At 35.0% G+C, this 20,307-nt stretch overlaps 1 protein-coding gene across 4 annotated transcripts in view; it reads right to left on the reverse strand.

Annotated features, from left to right (window-relative positions):
- LOC127855282 (serine/threonine-protein kinase ULK2-like) overlaps positions 1-20,307 on the reverse strand; it is a 38,911-nt gene that overhangs the window by 10,762 nt on the left and 7,842 nt on the right. Inside the window, exons 4-18 of one of the 4 annotated variants that reach the window (XM_052390752.1) lie at positions 17,508-17,577; positions 10,246-10,296; positions 8,522-8,647; positions 7,988-8,061; positions 7,540-7,700; positions 7,166-7,248; positions 6,912-6,962; positions 6,130-6,266; positions 5,587-5,715; positions 3,697-3,776; positions 2,952-3,204; positions 2,379-2,580; positions 1,830-2,042; positions 1,417-1,524; positions 846-1,066 (exon numbers count right to left, since the gene is read on the reverse strand). In XM_052390752.1, coding sequence (XP_052246712.1) covers positions 846-1,066; positions 1,417-1,524; positions 1,830-2,042; positions 2,379-2,580; positions 2,952-3,204; positions 3,697-3,776; positions 5,587-5,715; positions 6,130-6,266; positions 6,912-6,962; positions 7,166-7,248; positions 7,540-7,700; positions 7,988-8,061; positions 8,522-8,647; positions 10,246-10,296; positions 17,508-17,577 — 1,959 coding nt within the window. Of the gene's footprint in view, positions 1-845; positions 1,097-1,416; positions 1,525-1,829; positions 2,043-2,378; positions 2,581-2,951; positions 3,205-3,696; positions 3,777-5,586; positions 5,716-6,129; positions 6,267-6,911; positions 6,963-7,165; positions 7,249-7,539; positions 7,701-7,987; positions 8,062-8,521; positions 8,648-10,245; positions 10,297-17,507; positions 17,578-20,307 lie in introns of all 4 variants that reach the window. The other 3 variants (XM_052390748.1, XM_052390756.1, XM_052390753.1) reach the window with 3 other exon arrangements.

Raw genomic sequence — 20,307 nt, forward strand, 5'->3', positions numbered from 1 at the left:
AGATGATCTTTCAAAAATAAGGGGGAAAAAAAAATTATTTATGTTTTTGGGGTGGGGGGGGGGGAATTCTGGGGTGAGGCATGGGGGATGGTTTGGGTGGATTGCATTGTGGTATGTCAGGTAAGTGTTTTTTTTTATCAAAGTATGAATCAAATGTGATAATAAATAAAGAAGTTATGGCAATTTGAGCAAAATGTTCAATTATCTAAGTATAAAAGGGCCATAATTCTGTCAAAATGCTTGATACAGTTGTCTGCTCGTGTTTATAGATTGGAATCATGTTGGTAAAGAAGTATGCAAAATATGAAAGCAATATGTCAAAGGACATAGAAAATATTTGAGGTGGTTCACAAACTTTAACATAGATTTATCAATAATATGCATATTCTAAGTATAAAAGGGGCAATAATTCTGTCAAAATGCTTGATACAGTTGTCTGCTCTTGTTTAAAGATTGGGGTCATGTTGGTAAAGAAGCATGCAAAATATAAAAGCAATATGTCAAAGGACATAGGAAATATTTGGGGTAGTACGCAAACTTTAACATTTGCATACTAACGCTAACGGGAACGCCGGCGCCGGGGTGAGTAGGATAGCTCCACTATATATATTTCATATATAATAGTCGAGCTAATAAAATGTGTCTGTCATACCAGGATTAAGATGCTATATTGTATAACCCTTTACCACTTATTTGCAGGCTGTTCTGGCTTTATGCTGTTTACACATAGCCATTTTCACTTTGCTTCTGAGTGGGAAAGGGTTTTAATCAAATGTACTGCAATATCTATTATATATACTCTCCAGCAGAACAAACAAAAAACAAGAGTATGAAACAAAACTCACATCCATCAGCGTCTCTTCAGAAAGTTCTGGAACCACAAAGGCGATAGGTCCTTCCATATTTGACGGAGACTGAGCATACATAGCGGGTGGGGAGTGTTCCAAGGAAGGTACCCGTCGGGTAAATCCTGTTCCTCTGTCAGACTTCTCACTGCCCCCGGAGTTGATTCTCTCTCTACTGCCAGAACTGAACCCCGCAAACGGGATCACATGCCTGCTGGTGTCTGTGGGAGAGCAAAGTTCATATATGAACCCTACCAAAAAAAGAAGAAACACTCAGTAAGCAAACTAGGAACATAAAGAACATTATTAAAGAAACTGACAGCAAAGTGTTTAATATTAATGAGCATGGGAACACGAAAACCTTCAAAACATGAACTCAAACAAGAAGTTTAGACTACAGGTGAAGAACATGTAAATTGGAACCACAAAAACACACAGTTTTACAAACATGAATTGTCTGTACAAAAACTTTAAAAACAAACACTGTGATACAAAAAAACTACAAAAATCATGCAAAAAAGGCTGAAAACCAGGCACTGACCCAGCTAAAAAAAAAACAGAGTCCTCTTACCATGGGCTGGTGGACTTCCAAAGGCTGCCTTGAACAGCTGCTGGGACAACATGCTGGTTCCCTCAGCCGTACGCCCCCTGTCTGCACCAGTACCTAGCCTACCCAACACTGAAAAGTAACAGTTTGAAGGCTTATTATAATAAGATAACATTTAGTTTAACTACCTTTTTTTCTATAAAATACAGAATGGTAATATTTAATTTAAGTATGATTTTCAATATACAAAAGCATGCAATTAACAAGAACTTAATGACTAAATTTGCATTCCTTCACAAGTAACATTAGAAAAAAGAGATTTATTGTTGATATAATGTTTGTTAGTCCTTTTTTCCAACTAAAACTCGAATTCAGAATGTTTACAGGTCAAACAAATGTTTACAACAAAGTGCAAGGAACACAGGACCCTGTATTACCATTCCCATTGAATTCAATCGCCTGCAAATTCTCTGGCACAGTGTATGGATGGTGTCTAAGGTATGCCGCATTGCTGACCAGTCCTGGACGCATCTCATTCAGGTTGGTAGGGTAGTGCAGGGTGCTTGGCGTTTTTGTAGGAGAGTCCATTATTGTGGGCAGAGAGGACGGGCCAGTGAAAGAGACTGGAGACAGGTGTGCAGGTACCGAGCCTGAAGTTAGGCAGTCTATTGCTACATCATGGATAGGAAAAGCAGTAATTGCTAATCATGGGTAGGACAAGCAGTAATGGCTACAGTGGTGCAATTTAATAGGTCTTTCTTTTTATTTCTATATATTGATTACCCAATAAAAACCTTACACAGTTAATTATTTTTCAATCAGCTAGATTTTGAGGGGGTACTGAATCATCTATTTATTCTGAAATAAAATTTGCTTCAACATACTGAAAATTAAAAATCCAAAAAAGCTTGTCAAACAAACAAGATCAATGTAAAAAAATCATCATTTATGTACAGATTCAATATTCACTTGATAATTCTCCTTACCTGACTTCTTGAGCGGCGAGGGAGGGGTTGACCCATACTTGTTTGGAGAGTTGGACACACTGCCCCGCCTCCAGGACCCAGGCAACCCCGTGACCCCTGGGGGCGTGCCGATGTTGAAGCGCACAGGGGGAGATATGTCCACCACGCTGAGCTTGGGGTCAGACCCGTTCCTGGGAAGACTTTCTTTACGTGCCATCTCCATCTGTAGAGTAGAAGCATGCTTTGTGTTGGTGAAACTGTGATTTACTTGCAATTTTATAGGTTTATGACTTTAAAAGAGGTTAGCAATCAATATGTCAGTACAAATATCATTGCATATTGTTATTAATTTCTTCATTGTTTTTGTTGGTGAAACTTGCAACAACAAGAGATCATTTGTATCATCACAGGAAGGGTCTTGAATTAAGGCAAGAGACCATTCAATTAGACAAAGACAAAAACACATGGCAACCACTTGAATTAAGGCAAGAGACCATTCAATAAGACAAAGACAAAAACACATGTCAACCACAAACCCTTTGAAAAGTCAATATAAAGCACAATACTAAGGGTTTACAACGGGACCTGACTTACCTTTCTGGTGAGGCTCAGATCATTGACAGTTCTGTTCTGTGCGAGCGGACTGGTAGGGGAGTTACACATGCGTTTGTATGCTGCCACCTGGGTGGGTACTGGAATAGGCGAGGTAGTGGGCGGGGTGCTTCCAGGAGAGGCAACCTGAAGGGAGGAGGGCCGACTCGGTATGGGGCTTGGGGTTGATTCCTTCTGGAACACGACTGCTCCCAACCCGGGGGTCATGGTGACTGTGTTAGCATTGTCCAGCAGGCTGCATAGAAAAAAACACAATGTCATTATTTTAATATAAAATGAATGATTAACTTTTTTTGTTTATCTTACAATACACATTGCAAAAAATGGGTTTTAAGACATATGTGGCTTGTGTAGACCAAGCCAGTCTGTGAGTGCAGTCTGGTCAGGAGCAACCTGTACACTAATGAAACCAGGATAACCTTGCATGACTTAATGGCTAAAAGGGTAGCTCCAGACCAGAAAGCGCTATTTGTAGGTTGGCATAGAGCTGCGCTGGCCGCATGTAACATAAAAACCATTTTTGCTTATGCATCTCAAATTTTCTAATAACTACTAATGAGCTTAGTCCTTTGAATTTACAATGGCACTTTCCACTATTCATGCATATCACTCATTCACTGAAAACCACATTTGTTTGTGAAAACAAACATTTGCATATGAAAACTAAAAAAGTATATCCAAATAAGAATACATGTATATATGTTTAATAAATACATGAATTCTGTACCGTTCTTCAGTGGACATTCGAGCCTTGTCACCTGGGTCAGAGTGGTCCGAGCCCAGAGCTTCTGGCACCATCACAAAGTCCTGAAAAACAGAACAGGCTCAGATATATAACACAGAAGCATAGAGGTTACGTCCTTCAAAGTGGTTAAAGGATTTTAACGGAATCTTAAAATACTCATCAACCGCATCTTTTGAGCAATGTTAAGTCTACGCTTTCATATTATTATTAGTAGTATTAGTAGTTCTTTATAAATTGTTGAAAAACTATTATTTAAAACACATCAAATTTTTCAATGACTTTACATCAGTCCATCGTGAAATCATAGAACAAGAAAATAACCAAACTATTTGGCATATCTCTACCACAGACTTTACTGATCAAATATGGACTAAAATTTAATTTATATTCCCAAATCAAATAAGGAATTAGGTACTTTTAAAGTGTCCTGTATCCGAAATACATATCAAAGTAAAACAAAACAGATAAACAGATAAAAATAAATTCATTATGTATATCATCCAACCCAGCACTATCACCAATGACTCTTAAGACTTACATCATAAAACATTTTCCAACAGCACTTTCACTTATTATAAATTATATGACACGAAATGCATTACAATTTTTTTACTTCCATGCTAATCTTTGTTATGCAATCTTTTAAATAATAGCTTGATATTAACAATCTACCAATGTTTTTTTAAGTATTGAGTTGTTACATAATCAGACTACAAATGATGCAACATTTCACAAATCAAAACAATTTCTCTCCTTAAGAGCTAATTCTGACTCAGACTGCAGTATTGAAGCAATTCATTAAGAAGCACATGGCAATTAGCACCCCTTTCAATGAAATTAACAATTCAGAAATCCCTAATGAAGCTTACAGAGACTGAAAACACAAACTTTTAGCACTTTTCCTTTGACTTATACTGCAAAAACAAATTGTGAACAATTTTACTCACACTGCTACAAAAAACTGTAAAGTTCTTAATCACTCAAGCTGCAAACACAAACTGTGAATACTTCCATATCACTCACAGACCACCAAATCTAGGAAATGTTTTGCCCCAAACCACTGCTGACTGCTGAATAACATTTGATTATAATGATGACAAACTGACTGGAAAACATATCCCATGTCCAGAATATATTGATTCTACATTCATGCATAAACAGACATTTCAATCTGCCAATAACTCTGTGCAAAGGAAATAGACATTCTGCACAAATTGTGTTTTGTCAAATAAGATGAAAATGAATTATTATTGGTTATGGCATTGCAAATGCTGCTTAAAAATGATGACAATGATGATATTGATAATGATTATTGTGTTTTGTAGGATAACATGGAAATGAATTATACATGGCAAATGCTGCTTATTGATGATGATGACTATGACAATGAGTGCCTCTGTCACAATAATTATGACTTTCGAAGAAAAAGATATTGTGCACCACTAATCTCAGAAGGATTTGGGTTTAAGAAAATTATATGGGGGTGGTGGTAAAATAATACCTTATGCAAATATTGTGCACTTTGTTTATCCAAAATACTGGTATTTATTCGCCAAACATGCGCATATCTTTCTCTTAGATATTGCTGTAAAAAGAAATTTGATAGTTAAACTATGTTTATACAAAATCATTTATTGCCGAAATTGTTATAAACATTCCTGACCAGATTGGATTTACTTAAAGAAAATACTTTAAGTAAAGGATTACAACTAAAATTAAAAGAAGTTATATTCAATATTCAAGTGATCAGTTATGTGTGGTTATAGTATTAAGCAAAAGTGAAAGAATTCTGATATTTGTGAGTTTAATCGCTACTGAAGCACAAGAAAGCACACAGAACAGGGAACCATTGTTACTAGATGTTTTGGTTACCTCTGTTGGTGTGCTAGCCTGGGAACCAGCCCCCATTTCCTTAGCAACCTTCATGTACCCACTGCTCTCACGACTTGACCCTTGCTTATGACTGGATGCCACCGTCTCAAGCTTGCTGGATGTCTTTGACTGAAATAATATAGATCTAATTGTCAATTAATTCAAATAATTATATTTAATATCACTCGATTTTTGGAAATAATGACAATTAATTGCAAATTTCTAATTATTGGCTGTCAAGTAATTTAATAAATGATACCTGATACCTGAAATAATACAGTTCAATGCTGGTTAATAATCTTGTTCATAAGTTAATCCCTGATGTGTTTGAATATGACATCTTTGTTTTATAAATGAAGAAAAAGGTACAATCTTTTCCATAGGTAAACACTATTTTGTTGTTTTTATTAATGAAATTTTTTTACAATCTTTTCCATATTTTAAAGCTACTTTGTTCAATATGACACCTTTTTTAAATATATTATGCTGATTTAACTATTGATGAAATATAAAAAAAATTAAGTAAGCACAGTTGCCACATACCCTTGGAGACTGTATGGAAGGGGGAGATGGTGAGTACTCCATCTTGCCCGACAGGGGCGAGGCAGAGTGGGCCTTCAGGGAGATGGGGCTGTCAGAGGAGAAGCTTGGGCTCCTTCCGGGAACCGGTACTGGGGAAGCTACAATCCACACAATGGCATAATATAGTAAAAACAAGACTATTGCCAAGCAATATAAGTCCCCTACCAGTGAAACTCCAACATTTAAAAATTATTATTATTTATTTTTTTATTTGTTGCCATAGCAACCAGAATTCTTAACGTAGGAACAAACTGAAATGACGTGCATAATGTCCATATTGCCATCTTTCCATGTTTCAAGTTTCATGAAAAAATATGAAGAATTTTTAAAGTTATCGCAGGATCCAGAAAGTTTGACGGACTGACAGACAGACTGACACAATGAGCGCAAACCATAAGTCCCCTCTGGTTTCACCGGTTGGGGACAATAATCTCTTGACAGCAATACAGAGGTTATCAGGATGTTCTTTTAAGAATGATTTATTATACGGATTTATTTTATGGAATATATTTTGCATGAAGCAATTGATGTGAGTGATTCATGAGTTTCATTGAAGAAAATAGTGTTGATTTAAAGTTATGACATGTAATCAATAGTGTAAGAAATGTGACTAACAGTGAAAGCCTCCAAATTACAAATGATGATTGTCATAACGAAATGTGAAGAATCAAATGAAAGAAGCCAGCCATGGCCTCCGCTGCATGGACTTAAGATATAATAAAGTACTTGAATATCAAACTTACAAGATGCTGCTGGTGACACTGGCTGCAGGAATGGATGAACAAAGAAGTCATCTGTAATAATAAGTTTTCATTCATTGATTCCAATCAGCAATATTGAAAGCTCACTTGTTCTATAAAACTGCAAACTCAATTAAATATGGGCAAACATTAATGAGGACTATCTCTTTAATTGACACAGGCTATAACAATAAACCAGTTACCACACTATTGGATGACTTAAAGAAATGAAGCTATTAAGGTATGCATACACTAACCAAACTCAATGCGTTCCTTAGCATTCCTCTTGAGAAGTTTTAGCAGCAGATCTTTGAGTTCTGGCGAGGTCCCTGAGGGAATACTGAAACACATTTCAGATATTCCATTAAAATATCCCTTTCATTCCTCTTTCAAACAAATGACACAAAATATCCACCAAATCTGTACGTGTGTAAATAGATAAACACTAATTCAGAAAGTAAAAATTCCACACTGTAATCTTAAACCAGACCACTATACTATCCTATTAAATATGAAAACTAAACAGATGCAGGGTAATTTTGGTTTAAAGTTTTCTACAATTAATTCTACTCACAGTATAATCCTACTCTACTACTCATCACCCTGCCTCCCCATGTTAACTAGAACTCACTTAGGCCGTAGTTCGAGTGTTTTTTCGTAGAACTGTTTGAGTTGCTGTGGTGTCTGTGCCTGGAAGGGGGCCTTGCCTGTGAGACACTGGAACACAATCGTTCCAATACTCCACAGGTCAGCCTTAGCGTCATACTGCAGGGACATTATCACCTCAGGGGCCTGCAATGATTGGATGTATCAGATGTGTTGGCAGTTCACAATGGTCTATTATTATAAGTTTTAATTTGCATAGGAAATTAATATGCAAAGAATCAAGTTTACTCAATATTTTCTACAATTTATGGTCAGACATTGTTGAAGTTTTCTTTTACAATTTCATTGGGGAAACAAACTTCTGTTATCACTTACAACATGTTTAAATAAATCTTAATTAAAATCATTTTTGTTGGATAAACACAAATTTGAAAAGTTTTAAATGAGTGTCCAAAGCTGTCCAATGCACATACCATGTACATGGGAGAGCCACACAGTGTGGCGGCCATCACTCCATCCTGTAGGAACCTGGCAAACCCAAAGTCAGCTGAAATACATGAACATAATGGATCACTTACAAATGTAACTGTTACTGTGCAAGTGACTTGTGGTGCCCAATATACTAGTGATGGGTTTTAATATATTTAGTAATATGTCTGATGTAAATTGCAATGATGCAAAGACGAATTATTGTGATTTAGGCTTATTGTTGATAAACAAAAATATGAGTAAAAGAATACTTTAATGCTCCTAAATCGTTAAAAAAAATATATAAGGAAACAAACTAAGATATTAGCTGAAACCTTTACCACTAAGACTGTGGCGCATTTGTAGTAATTGGAAAATCTAATTAAATTAAATACCTCTCTTACTTGATTTAACTTTTAAACCCTATATTTCAAACCCTAAGTTACTGCAGCAAACAGCGTTAAACCTGATTTAATGCTGGTTGCATATAGCAATGTTCACTTTACTTCAGAATACAAAAAGGTGAACATGTTGTGTACCAATCTTGAGACTGATCTGTGATGCCACGGGGTTCTTGTTGCCTGGTGGGAAGCACAGCAGGATGTTCTGGGGCTTCATGTCACGGTGCACAATACCCTTGTCCTTAAGAGCACGCATCGCAAAACCTGGACACGGAACACAGAGAGAGCAGGTTTATATTGGATGATAAAATATAAACATCATGGAGTGAACTTTTTAAGGTTAAATCACTCAATTTACTCTTATACATGTTTGCCCCAGATCTATATATCCAGTATATTTCAAACCTATCACTCGTCTTATGATATAATGTGGATATTGTGATGTTAACCTACTGTTTTCAGGTAAATTCAAGAACTATTTTGTCTATGCAAATTTATTTCGAAAGAAAGCGAATTGACATCAAAAGATGTTTAATAATATTTTGTATTACCTTTCCTGCTTTAACTATGATGTGGAAAAAACAAAACACAATTGGATTTGGTATGTACATATAATTAAGGATCAACTTTGGATAGGTAAAATTGTCAGCTTGTAGTTGTCAATCTAGCTGTTATAATCAACAAATTAAAATTCGCAGAATTTTGGTATTTTGTTGAATATGACCTGCGGGTATTGATCAATTTTTTCCTTTCCAAAAAATTGAGATGATCTATATTTTTAATGTTGTTTTAGTTCAAGTACATAAAATAAAAGTACATTAAGAAGTTTGGTGTAAAATCTAGGCTGGTGACCTGTTGCTTTTAATGCATTTTCAAAGAAAATATATGTATTTGTAGAAAAAAATTCATAAAAAAGTTTTTTTGGTGTGGAAAAAAATCATCTTAACTGATGCACTTCCCATTGATAGACAATCAATTTGCTTTTTTATATCAATCTGAATCTTTAACACTTATAACTCCAATACATAAAAGAATTATGCACATGCAAATGAAGATAATCTTGATACAAAGACATCAAACCCTATCTAATTTAAAACACTAGGAATGGCTTAACAAAATACTTCAAACATATATTGTACTTTATCAGAGCAGCTGATAAATGAATAACAATTGGTTGCACAGCAGGGTTTAGACAAATTGTATCACTATTGTCCAGTAAAAACTGGTGACACAATATTGTGCAATATTCGCCATTTACATCTAGGCAAATGGGTTTAATTATTGAAACATTTTAACAGTCCCTATGTAACAGAAGAAAAAACAACCACTATTTGGGTGATGTAATGTTACACAGGCCATCTGTAAGCAGCTATACATTGGTAGGGTGAATTGGACACTGTTACTTCAGATAAATTTAAGACATCAAAACTCATTTTTAAGTGCAAACTTCTTTAAAATAATGTTTTATTATATCTGGCATAATGCAACGATAAATGTTGAAGATTTATTCTCTTGAGCTTATACTTGAAAATCCTAGTTTAGTAGTTATAAACATCTTTAAATATAACACAACCTACATTTATTTAATAACAATATGTTATATACCAAATTAACAATATGTTATATACCAAATGAATATTACAGGCTTTAGAAGATTGATGATATATAACTTCATACAAATATACAATAGAACCTCACAAAAACCAAAAAATAGAAAGCTTTAAAACTGCTTTTTCTGTGGTTAAGTAAACTGATTGATCCCCCCCCCCTGCTGTAAGATACCAATAGCAAGTGACTGACCACATACATGTACCAATTAAAAAACATAGAGAAACAACTTACTAAAAGGTTATAATACTTACTAATTTGCTTCAGAAAGTATGAGATTGTGTCCTCACTGAGTGTTCCTTTGGCTGAAACAAAATGACCAACATTAAATAATTAATTAAGAGGGCCATGATGGCCCTGAATTGCTCACCTGACTAACCAGATACAATCCCAACCCAGTTTTTACCAAGACAAACATTCTGACCAAATTTCATGAAGATTTGATGAAAACTGTGACCTATATTGTCTACACAAGGTTTTTCTATTATTTGACTTAGTGAACTAGTTTTTGACCCAAGATGACCCAAATACAATCCCAACCCAGATTTCATCAAGATAAACATTCTGACCAAATTTCATAAAGATTGGATGAAAACTGCGAACCTCTATTGTCTTTACAAGGTTTTTCTATTATTTCACCTAGTGACCTAGTTTTTTACCTAGTGACCTAGTTTTTGACCCCAAATGACCCAAATACAATCCCAACCCAGATTTCATCAAGATAAACAATCTGACCAAATTTCATAAAGATTGGATGAAAACTGTGACCTCTACTGTCTACACAAACAAATTGTTAACGGTTTTTCTATTATTTGACCTAGTGACCTAGTTTTTGACCTCAGATGACCCAAATACAATCCCAACCCAGATTTCATCAAGATAAACATTCTGACCAAATTTCATAAAGATTGGATTAAAACTGCGACCTCTATTGTCTACACAAGGTTTTCTATTATTTGACCTAGTTTTTGACCTAGTGACCTAGTTTTTGACCCAAGATGACCCAAATACATTCCCAACCCAGATTCCATCAAGATAAACATTCTGACCAAATTTCATAAACATTGGATGAAAACTGTGACCTCTACTGTCTACACAAACAAATTGTTGATGATTTTTCAATTATTTGACCTAGTTTTTGACCCCAGATGACCCAAATACAATCCCAACCCAGATTTCATCAAGATAAACATTCTGACCAAATTTCATAGAGATTGGATAAAAATTGCGACCTCTATTGTCTACACAAGGTTTTTCTATTATTTGACCTATTATGTGACCTAGTTTTTGACCTAGTGACCTAGTTTTTGACCCCAGATGACCCATATACAATCCCAACCCAGATTTCATCAAGATAAACATTCTGACCAAATTTCATAAAGATTGCATGAAAACTGCGACCTCTTCTGTCTACACAAACAAATTGTTGACAGACGCACGCACACACGCACGCATACACAACGGACGCCGGACATCACACGGTCACATAAGCTCACCATGTCACTTCGTGACAGGTGAGCTAAAAATATTAAAAGGATATGAAAGCAAAGGTTTGCTTAAAAATCTTCCTCATTCATTTGGGCAGTCACATGTCTGTACCAGCCTGGATATCATACTTGTTTTGCTTTTTTTCATATATCATACTTTACTTTAACATTACAGAGAAAACTGACAGCTACATATTTTTACATCCCTTAAAATGCAATAAGTTTTCAGGAATAAGTGATATAGTAGGTTGATATTTTAATCTGGATAAAGACACAAGTTAGTATCAACTTCAGAATAGTATTCAGAATGCACGTACAACAAGATTTGTCAATCTGCTTAGAGTGCATTTGTTGAGTCATACATTACATATTTAAGCATACATGTACCTAATCACAACATGCAGTCATATGGAACAATTACAGCTTGTAATTTACAAGAAGTTTATGTGGCTTAAGTTAAATTGCTGGCATATAGGGGATGAATGTCTTACACAATATTCGGAAAGGCCTATAAGATACTATGCACTAAGAGGAGCATTTGGTTCATACATGCTATTGCAGTTTTTAGTTGTGCGCTTGCGAAAAACTAAGGTCAATATTACGTTTTGCAAGCCAGTTTTGTTAGGTAGTGAAAACCTGATAACTGCTGTATCCACGCCGACAAAGACTTTGCGGCACCAAGAAAGAGTTCACGGCGCGGTACAGTATACTTGACATTTATGAATCATGAAAAAAAGTCCACGGTACTGTAATGCCAATGAGGGCATGGTTAAACGCCTATTTACCCTAAAAATCAAAGAATATTTCACACAATATTTCCAAACATTAAAGTTAACACATTAAAAACCAATGCTCCTTTTAGCAATAGTCAAAATTTCAATGCTAGATGTGGTCTGGTAACATAGATTAACAAGATACAAAATGCTTATTTTTTCTGTGGAACAATATATTAAACAAATGTTCATGTACCAAGAAAGTGTTTGTGTGTTGTAAAAATAGATATCGTTGCGAGAAATTCAAATGGAATGAAGTGCTCCACAAAAAATAAAAACAAGTATTTTGTATCTCTTTAAATCCATGTTACCATACCACATCTTAGTTGAAATTTCGTATTAGTAAAAGGAACATTAATTTTTTATGTGTTAACTTTATTTAAAAAAAATAAGACCACACTGAGAAATGTGAAGCTGGGTGGGCTATAGCTATGATGGACGTATATGGCATAAGACCCATTATATAAAGGTCATTTAAGGCGAAAAGCTGGGTAAAACAGCTACACCCAAAAAGGGCATGAGTGTTTTAGACCAATGTTAAGGTCAGAGACTGGTTGGCATCCTGTGACCTGTTAGGGTCACAAGCAATGTATCAAGCACAATATACGGGTCAACATCTCTTTCTTAATGACTACCTTATGCATGAATAAAAAGTAATGCTCACAGATTTATTTTTTATTTATTTTCATCAATTATTTTTCTTGTATATTTTGAATGTGTATATGGTGTAAAAAAAGTTAGGTAAAGAAATTTTCATCATGAAACTATATTCTTAGTGTGATAGGTATTCAATAGTTCAACAATATTCATTTTAGTGCCTTCAGCGCTTTGATTTTCCCTTGGGATGCTTAGAGGAGAATTGCTTTAGTCCAGTCAATACACACATGTACTATCTAAGTGATAGGATGGAATCAGGAATTGGATTAGTCCAGAGAAATACTGATTTAGGATGTGGGATAATTGATGACTACATTCTTGAGTTTCTGCAATATACTGACTGAAGCTGAGCAACAGACAATATCTGACTGTTTATATGTCATGACAATCAAAGATTGCTATATGTCTTTCTATTTCAAAATTACATATAGATAATAGGGAGTGAAAAAATAGATCAGCAGGTTGAAACTAAAAGGAGATGCCAAATGTAACTATTGAAAGGCACCAAAGTAAAAATAAAATTAATGTAAATACACCACAACATGTGTTCAAACTCTGAGAAAATTGACTATCCAACAAGTGTTCTTGTTTGTATTATGTTTCATAAGCTTAAATCAATGAACAGGAATTCAATATCATCATGAAAATGTACAAATAGCATCCTAATACATGCATTATATTAAAAGCTTTTTTCAGTGAGGGAACCTACAGAGTTACATCATTCAGCATGGATAACTGTCAGATACAAAGTGAAGGCAGACACAAAGATGACAGATTGTCTCTCTACTTGCTATCCTAAAAAAAATTGTAATGACATAATGAATGACATGATGGAGGACATAGGCATGCAGAAATGTAGACTTTCAATGATGATTGGGCTAATATGTATGCAATATTTTGCATGATAAAATAGTAACTTGCATGGCAATATTTAGCGGTCATATCCAATTTGGCAGCAACCCTCATGGATTGGAAGCATGGAATGTGTTGGCATCTATAAGAGATCTATAGCAATACAGCGATACTGACCCGATACCCAATTATAACAATACACGAGTAATAATGGATTCACTGCATGCCAGCTACATGAACTTGTAGGCCAAGTATGCTTTGTAGATAAATGTATTGAACACACTGGTGATATGAAATAAGCAAATAGCTATTCAATAACATTGCACAAATAGTATGTTACATTACATTCCTCACCTAGAGGCTTAAAAGAAGACCCAGACAGTGAAAGGTAACACATGCCTTTATTTAACTAACCATTCACTAACCCAGTTACATGATTAAATATAGAAACACCATTTTTTGTGCCCATTATTTATTCAGGAAAGTGTATCAACTTTCAGTATAAACCTGGCAGTGACCTAATCAACTATTTTTGCAGGTTACTCACATTTGTGTGGTCCTAAATGGTAAATGGGGAGTAAAGCTCTTTTTAATTTGCAAAATAACTGATATATATGGGCCACGCTCTGTGAAAAGGGGGTTTAATGCATGTGCATAGTGTCGTCCCAGATTAGCCAGTGAAGTCCACACAGGCTAATCAGGGTTGACACTTTCCGCTTTGATGGTATCTTTCATTTACCGAAAGTCTCTTCTTAGCAAAAATCAAGTTTAGGCGGAAAGTGTCGTCCCTGATTAGCCTGTAGGAAGTGCACTGGCTAATCTGGGATGACACTTAACACACATTCATTAAACCCCCTTTTCACTGAGCAAGGCTTATTTTTATACATCCATAACTACGATGTGCTCAGTTCTTAGCAAACATTTCCTTGTATAAAATATCTTATACTTACATAGAAAGGAATATAATGAAATGAAAATTACTCTGGGAAAATGGGGTTTAATGCTTGTGGGGTAAGTGTTGTTCCAGATTAGCTTGTGCAGTCCTCACAGGGATATCAGGGACACCATATTGCACTTTTATCCTATCATCAGACGTGCATTGTCGAAATAAACCACTGTGGAATAAATTTTCCTCTATTTCGGCAGTGCTGAAATATAGCTGTCACGCGCGGCAGAGAATGGTCATATTTCTCGGAATCAACTATAAAGTAATTATTTTTAGTAAAATCAAATCAGATTCAACAAAACAAACAATTTGATACCAAGATGTAATATATTTTTAACAAATAATGCAACTCAAAAAGCGAAAAAACATTATTTACAAATATTAAGTACGCGTACTCGTGACGTCATTATTAACAGGTCATATGACACAATGCATGTTCTTTCACAGCTAAATCTGCTGTTGTTTAGTGTGTTTTTTTCATTATTTCTTAAAAATCAGGGACGTAGAGGTATGATAAACAGAAAAACAGGTTAGTTACTAATCTTTTTGTAATGTATTAGGCTCGGCACGATTAAAATAATGAAACAATGTTTGCTTAAAATAACTTTGGGATTTTCCGTGTAGGTCAATTTTCCTATTCTATTTTTATAATTATAAAGAAACTAATTTACGACTAAGAAAATTGATGGGATAAATCGAATACTAGGTCGTTGCCGAATAAAGCAAAGTTTATTTTGCTCGGCACGAAAATCTGAACCACTCGCCAAGGCTCGTGGTTCAGATTTTCTAAGCCTCCCAAAATAAACTTTGCTTTATTCGGCACCGACCTAGTATTCTCTATTTATTATATTTTGTTACCTTCTTAGTGATTATACAGTTAAGGGGGAAACTGATTATTCTTCGATGACTGCATAAGCTACAGTAATCTGGCAGCACACTTTAACAGCACATGCTTTTAACCCCCTTTCCCCAGAGCAAGGCTCATATCTAGCATGTCATGTATGCACCTATTAAATCCAATACAGGACACACTGACATAAATCAGCTGATAATGTTTGTAAACAAAGAAGACCGCATTCCAACTGAATACTACTGCGTAAAAAAGCCTAAAGTTTAAACAGGCTTTTGAAAAGCCTTCAACTGTACATGTTTTTTTTGTGAACCCTAGCAACAACGTTTGATGTTTTCCTTGATCTAACTGTAGGTTAATGTACTGGAACAGTTTTTTGTGTACTCTAGATGTATTTCAAGATATTTTTCATCAGAATAGCTTGAAACCTGTTTAACAAAACAGACTTTGGTCAGCCAAAAAACTTGTCCAGTAAAACAACTTTTTGTGAAAAAATTTCGCTTTACAATCTAAGCTTTCAGGTCAATTAACCATTCTTAATGTACAGGAATGAAAAAACATGAAGAGACTACCAAGTTATAACGTAGGATTGTTTTCTGTTGGTTTTTATTTCAATGGATAAAATATGCATTTCACTTTGTGAATTTCTGGTTTATTTTCAATAGGGTTGGATTAACCTCAAACTTTGTTTCCAATAACAGAAGCTATCTCTACAAGCTCTCACTTGTGTCCAAACTGTACAGCAAGTCTCACACAAAATCTAAACAACAACTTGCTATAAATGGGCCTATTTCTCGGCAATGTTAATATTATTTATTTCCATGGAAAGCAAAAAGGGGGACAGACATGGCATTCAAAACAATATGAACCACTGCCAAGTCAGCAAGCAAATAAACAGATGACATCATGCAGTTTTAAAAGTCAATACAAGGGCTGACGTAATAGGGTGTAACCATGTGGTGAAATTCCTATCATGTCAACAGGTTAACTATTGCACAATCACATGTTTGCACCAAATACAAACATGGTTCACAATATCATGAATACTAGTATCATTAAAATTGAATAATCAATTTGTCAAACTCTTTCATTTACAAAACGACGAGAAAAAAACAACCTGTAATCTGGAGAAGAAATAAATACTTGGTGTTTTCAGTATTTTAATGGACATGATTAATGCTCCAAAATGTATAAGTTAAAATCAGGCTTGTAAAGAACATGTAGGGTAACTAGGCAGAGTTGATAACACCCAGATAACAAGAGACTTAAACTCAATGACACACACAAAGAAGCCCAAAAAATTGTCCTTATTTGGAGACACTTTCAATTATGATAAACAAGTACAAACCACTTTTGGTGTTTTCTTTCTTTGTCTCTTTGTTCTGAAAGTGATGACATTTCATGACATGTGATTGGAGACGAAGGGTAGTTTGCTTCAGTTGAATGAACTTGAATTCACTACAGGCTGTCTTGTGTATTGTATTGAATTCATTTTTCACACCAAATATTATTAAATTAGTTAACAGTATCCCAATTTCATTTGTTATATCTGTTTTGTTTTCCAGAACATGAACAAGAATTATAAAATTAGCAGTGTCATACAAAAACAGATCTTATGACACTGCTAAAGAAGGATTGATTATAAGGTTTCTGCTCAGAATTTATTTTTTCAATAATGCAGACATCTCCTCAAGCGATAATACTCATCATACTCGGCAATTGTTCTTGTCTGTGCTATCTTTTTGTCTCTAGTATCCCCAGATAATTTGTTTCTCCCAAATGATCGCATAGGGCAAACCAAACAAAAAACAGAAAAATAAAGCGATATGGTAAATAAAGCCCTGTACTAAGTCAGAGCCCAACTGGTAATGCAAGGAAGTACACTGACTGTACAAGCAGAAGGGATGCCCGCCGTTAGACTCTGAACTAGAGGGTTCGAGCCTGTACTCACCTTGTAGGTAATCTGCCAGGTCACCACCGTTACAGTACTCCATAACCAGGTACACATGGTTTGTAGTCTCCTGCAAGAGACAAATTGGAACAACACAGTTATAAGAAGTGGCACAAAGTCAACTGAGTGTACCGGTAATTTAATGCAATTGTGGTGTGTATAATACATGTCAAGTAATTGTTGGCACAAATGCAACTGAGCAGAGTAAGTTATTCGAAAGGTTGAATGGACAATGTTACTAAAGAGCTAGAGAAATTGTTGACACTAAGTGAATACATTACTCAATCTGAGGACCTCTGAGCTTGAACTTCCAATTATCATCTTGTTTGCTTGTTTGTGCCCAGAAGAAATGAAACAATTAATAAAGGACCTCCCAATTCAATATAAAAAACTATTTAAGCCAACTGTGGGGCTTCAACCCTGCGCATTAACCAAATTCTGGGTAAAGGCCTGATACCAGCATGTCAACCAACTCTTTGAGTCAAAATAAGGTCAGAACATCTACAGTCTGGTACATAAGTAAACTTATTTGAAATTTATATTTAAACTTTGCTAAAATTGCTTGAGAATGGTGTATGCATATTCATACTCTACTTCCTACAGCAGTTTTATAATGTTTTTCAATCCCGTTTGAACATTTAACATTCTAAACTTTTGATGGCCAACAAACTAAATTGAATATTAGAAAGCCAACATTTGTTATTGCGTTTCAAAAGAAAACAAGGTCAGATTGTGTAACTGTTATTGTAAATAAGGCAGTTATTGGGGTTAAGAATGGGCCTAGTATACTGCCAACTGAATTATGTCGGTCAATGTCTGATATAATGATCTGTTTACATGTCTTTCGTGTTCAAACAAGATTACAAGAAGATCTCTGAAGTGTAGATGCACTTAAGAGTACTATGAGGATTGATACTAAGAATATACTGGTATTTTGCAGATTGTTTACACCTTGGGTCATTCATAGTTCACCAAAACATGTTTGTTTTTTTGGCCATTTTGCTATTTTCAATAGTATTTGAGTCATATCACGCCATCAGCTTATCAACTCTCATTAGTTTGTTTCTGGGTATGTCGGTTTTACCAGTATTTAGTGCACATACCTGGTACTAATGCCAGTTATTGACAATTGCCCTACTTGGATCAGAGTCAGGGGGACAATGGGTAAAGGGTAAAGAAAGGTTTTTATTACCAATACACAAATATTTATGTCCTTGGATTTGTTGTCCAGTGTTCTACTAACTAAGCTAGCTGGACCAGTTTTCTGCATGTACATGAACTCAGTATAATATGTAGTATGACCTTTGTTTCATTTAAACTATTATTAACACAAATTAATTCATTGTGAGTGGATTCAACTGCATATATTTATTAAACAATAGCAAATCGTTATTTATTCTATAATTTTAATGACTTCATTGGCTATTTAATCTGTAGTTTTAATGGCTTTAAGATAATCTGGTATCTTTATAACATAGATAATCTCTGGTGATTAGGTTCCTCTGACTAATTTGCTTCACAATATCCTCAACATTTAACCACCTTAGTTGCAATAAATTAATCATCATTCCGGTTTATAGACCCTAAACCTATCACCCTCATCTGAAAACACCTAGCTACCATTCATTGGCCCCTACCCCCCTGTTATATGACATGAGGATTAATTGTCTATCTTCAACTTCTCAATCAAAAAGTTGTCAAGGTATTGAGCCCTTGCATAATCATAAGCCATTAATGCTATTAGCAAAGGTATTATCTGCCTGATAATATTAATTGTGCAGGTATTGCTCACCCATACTGGCACTGACCTTTAGGCATGATAATATAACCCATTTATGCCTAGTGGACTCTCTCATCCTTCTAAATTGGATCAATTTATTTTCAAAATTAGAGATGTCTAGTATATTTATTTCTATGTTTAGAATATTTCCTACAGAAATTCCTTTAAGCAAACAGCGCAGACCCTGATGAGTCTGGGTCTACGCTGTTTGCCAAGGCCAAATGGGTTAAATAATAGGCATAAATGGGTTTAAATAAAAAAGTTCAATAAATACATAAGATCCTTTATTGGAAGCAATTTAAACCAGTTGAAGCGCACCTCATTAAGTATACTGTTATTTCTTATTTAAACTGGTGCAAAACTTGCACGAATAAAACTATATGCGAATATAAGAAACATTCCAAGCAAACAATTTATGCTTGCGGAGATAACAAGTGCCAAGTTAATGTTATCGAGCTATTATTATCAGTAGTCATCTATTAAGTGAATGTAAGAGGATATGAAATATATTTTTCTAATCAAGGCAAAATGACATGGAAAACTTTTCCTTTAGTAAGCCGAGTATCTTTTTAGCATAGGTGCGTTTACGCACCTATGCTTATGGTATATACCACATTTCGAAAATCCACATCGATCGGTTGCCCATTATGAAGCCTTACCTGATAAAAAATCAGACGAAATATCTATTTAATTTAGTATATGGTCATTCTTACAATTTTTTTTTGGAAACGTTTTTCTAACGTTTTCTTCCAAGAATATTGCTGACACCGTTTTTAGTGAATTTTTCTAAGACCGTTTTATGTCAAAAAATCTTCTTATAACCTAAAACAAATTTCGTTCATAAAACAATTCTATCTGCACTATAAATCTCAATCTCCTACGCAGTGGCCTCCCTTATACTAGAAGTTACTGACCGGGCGAAGCAAGGGAAGTAACTGCTGTGAGGAGTTTCTATAAAAATCTGCATTCAGAAATCTGTATTCAGAACTCAATTTGTTGTGCACGTCTGCATCTAACGCT

Source organism: Dreissena polymorpha, chromosome 1 (assembly GCF_020536995.1).
Source record: "Dreissena polymorpha isolate Duluth1 chromosome 1, UMN_Dpol_1.0, whole genome shotgun sequence".
Classification (NCBI taxonomy): Eukaryota; Metazoa; Mollusca; class Bivalvia; order Myida; family Dreissenidae; genus Dreissena; species Dreissena polymorpha.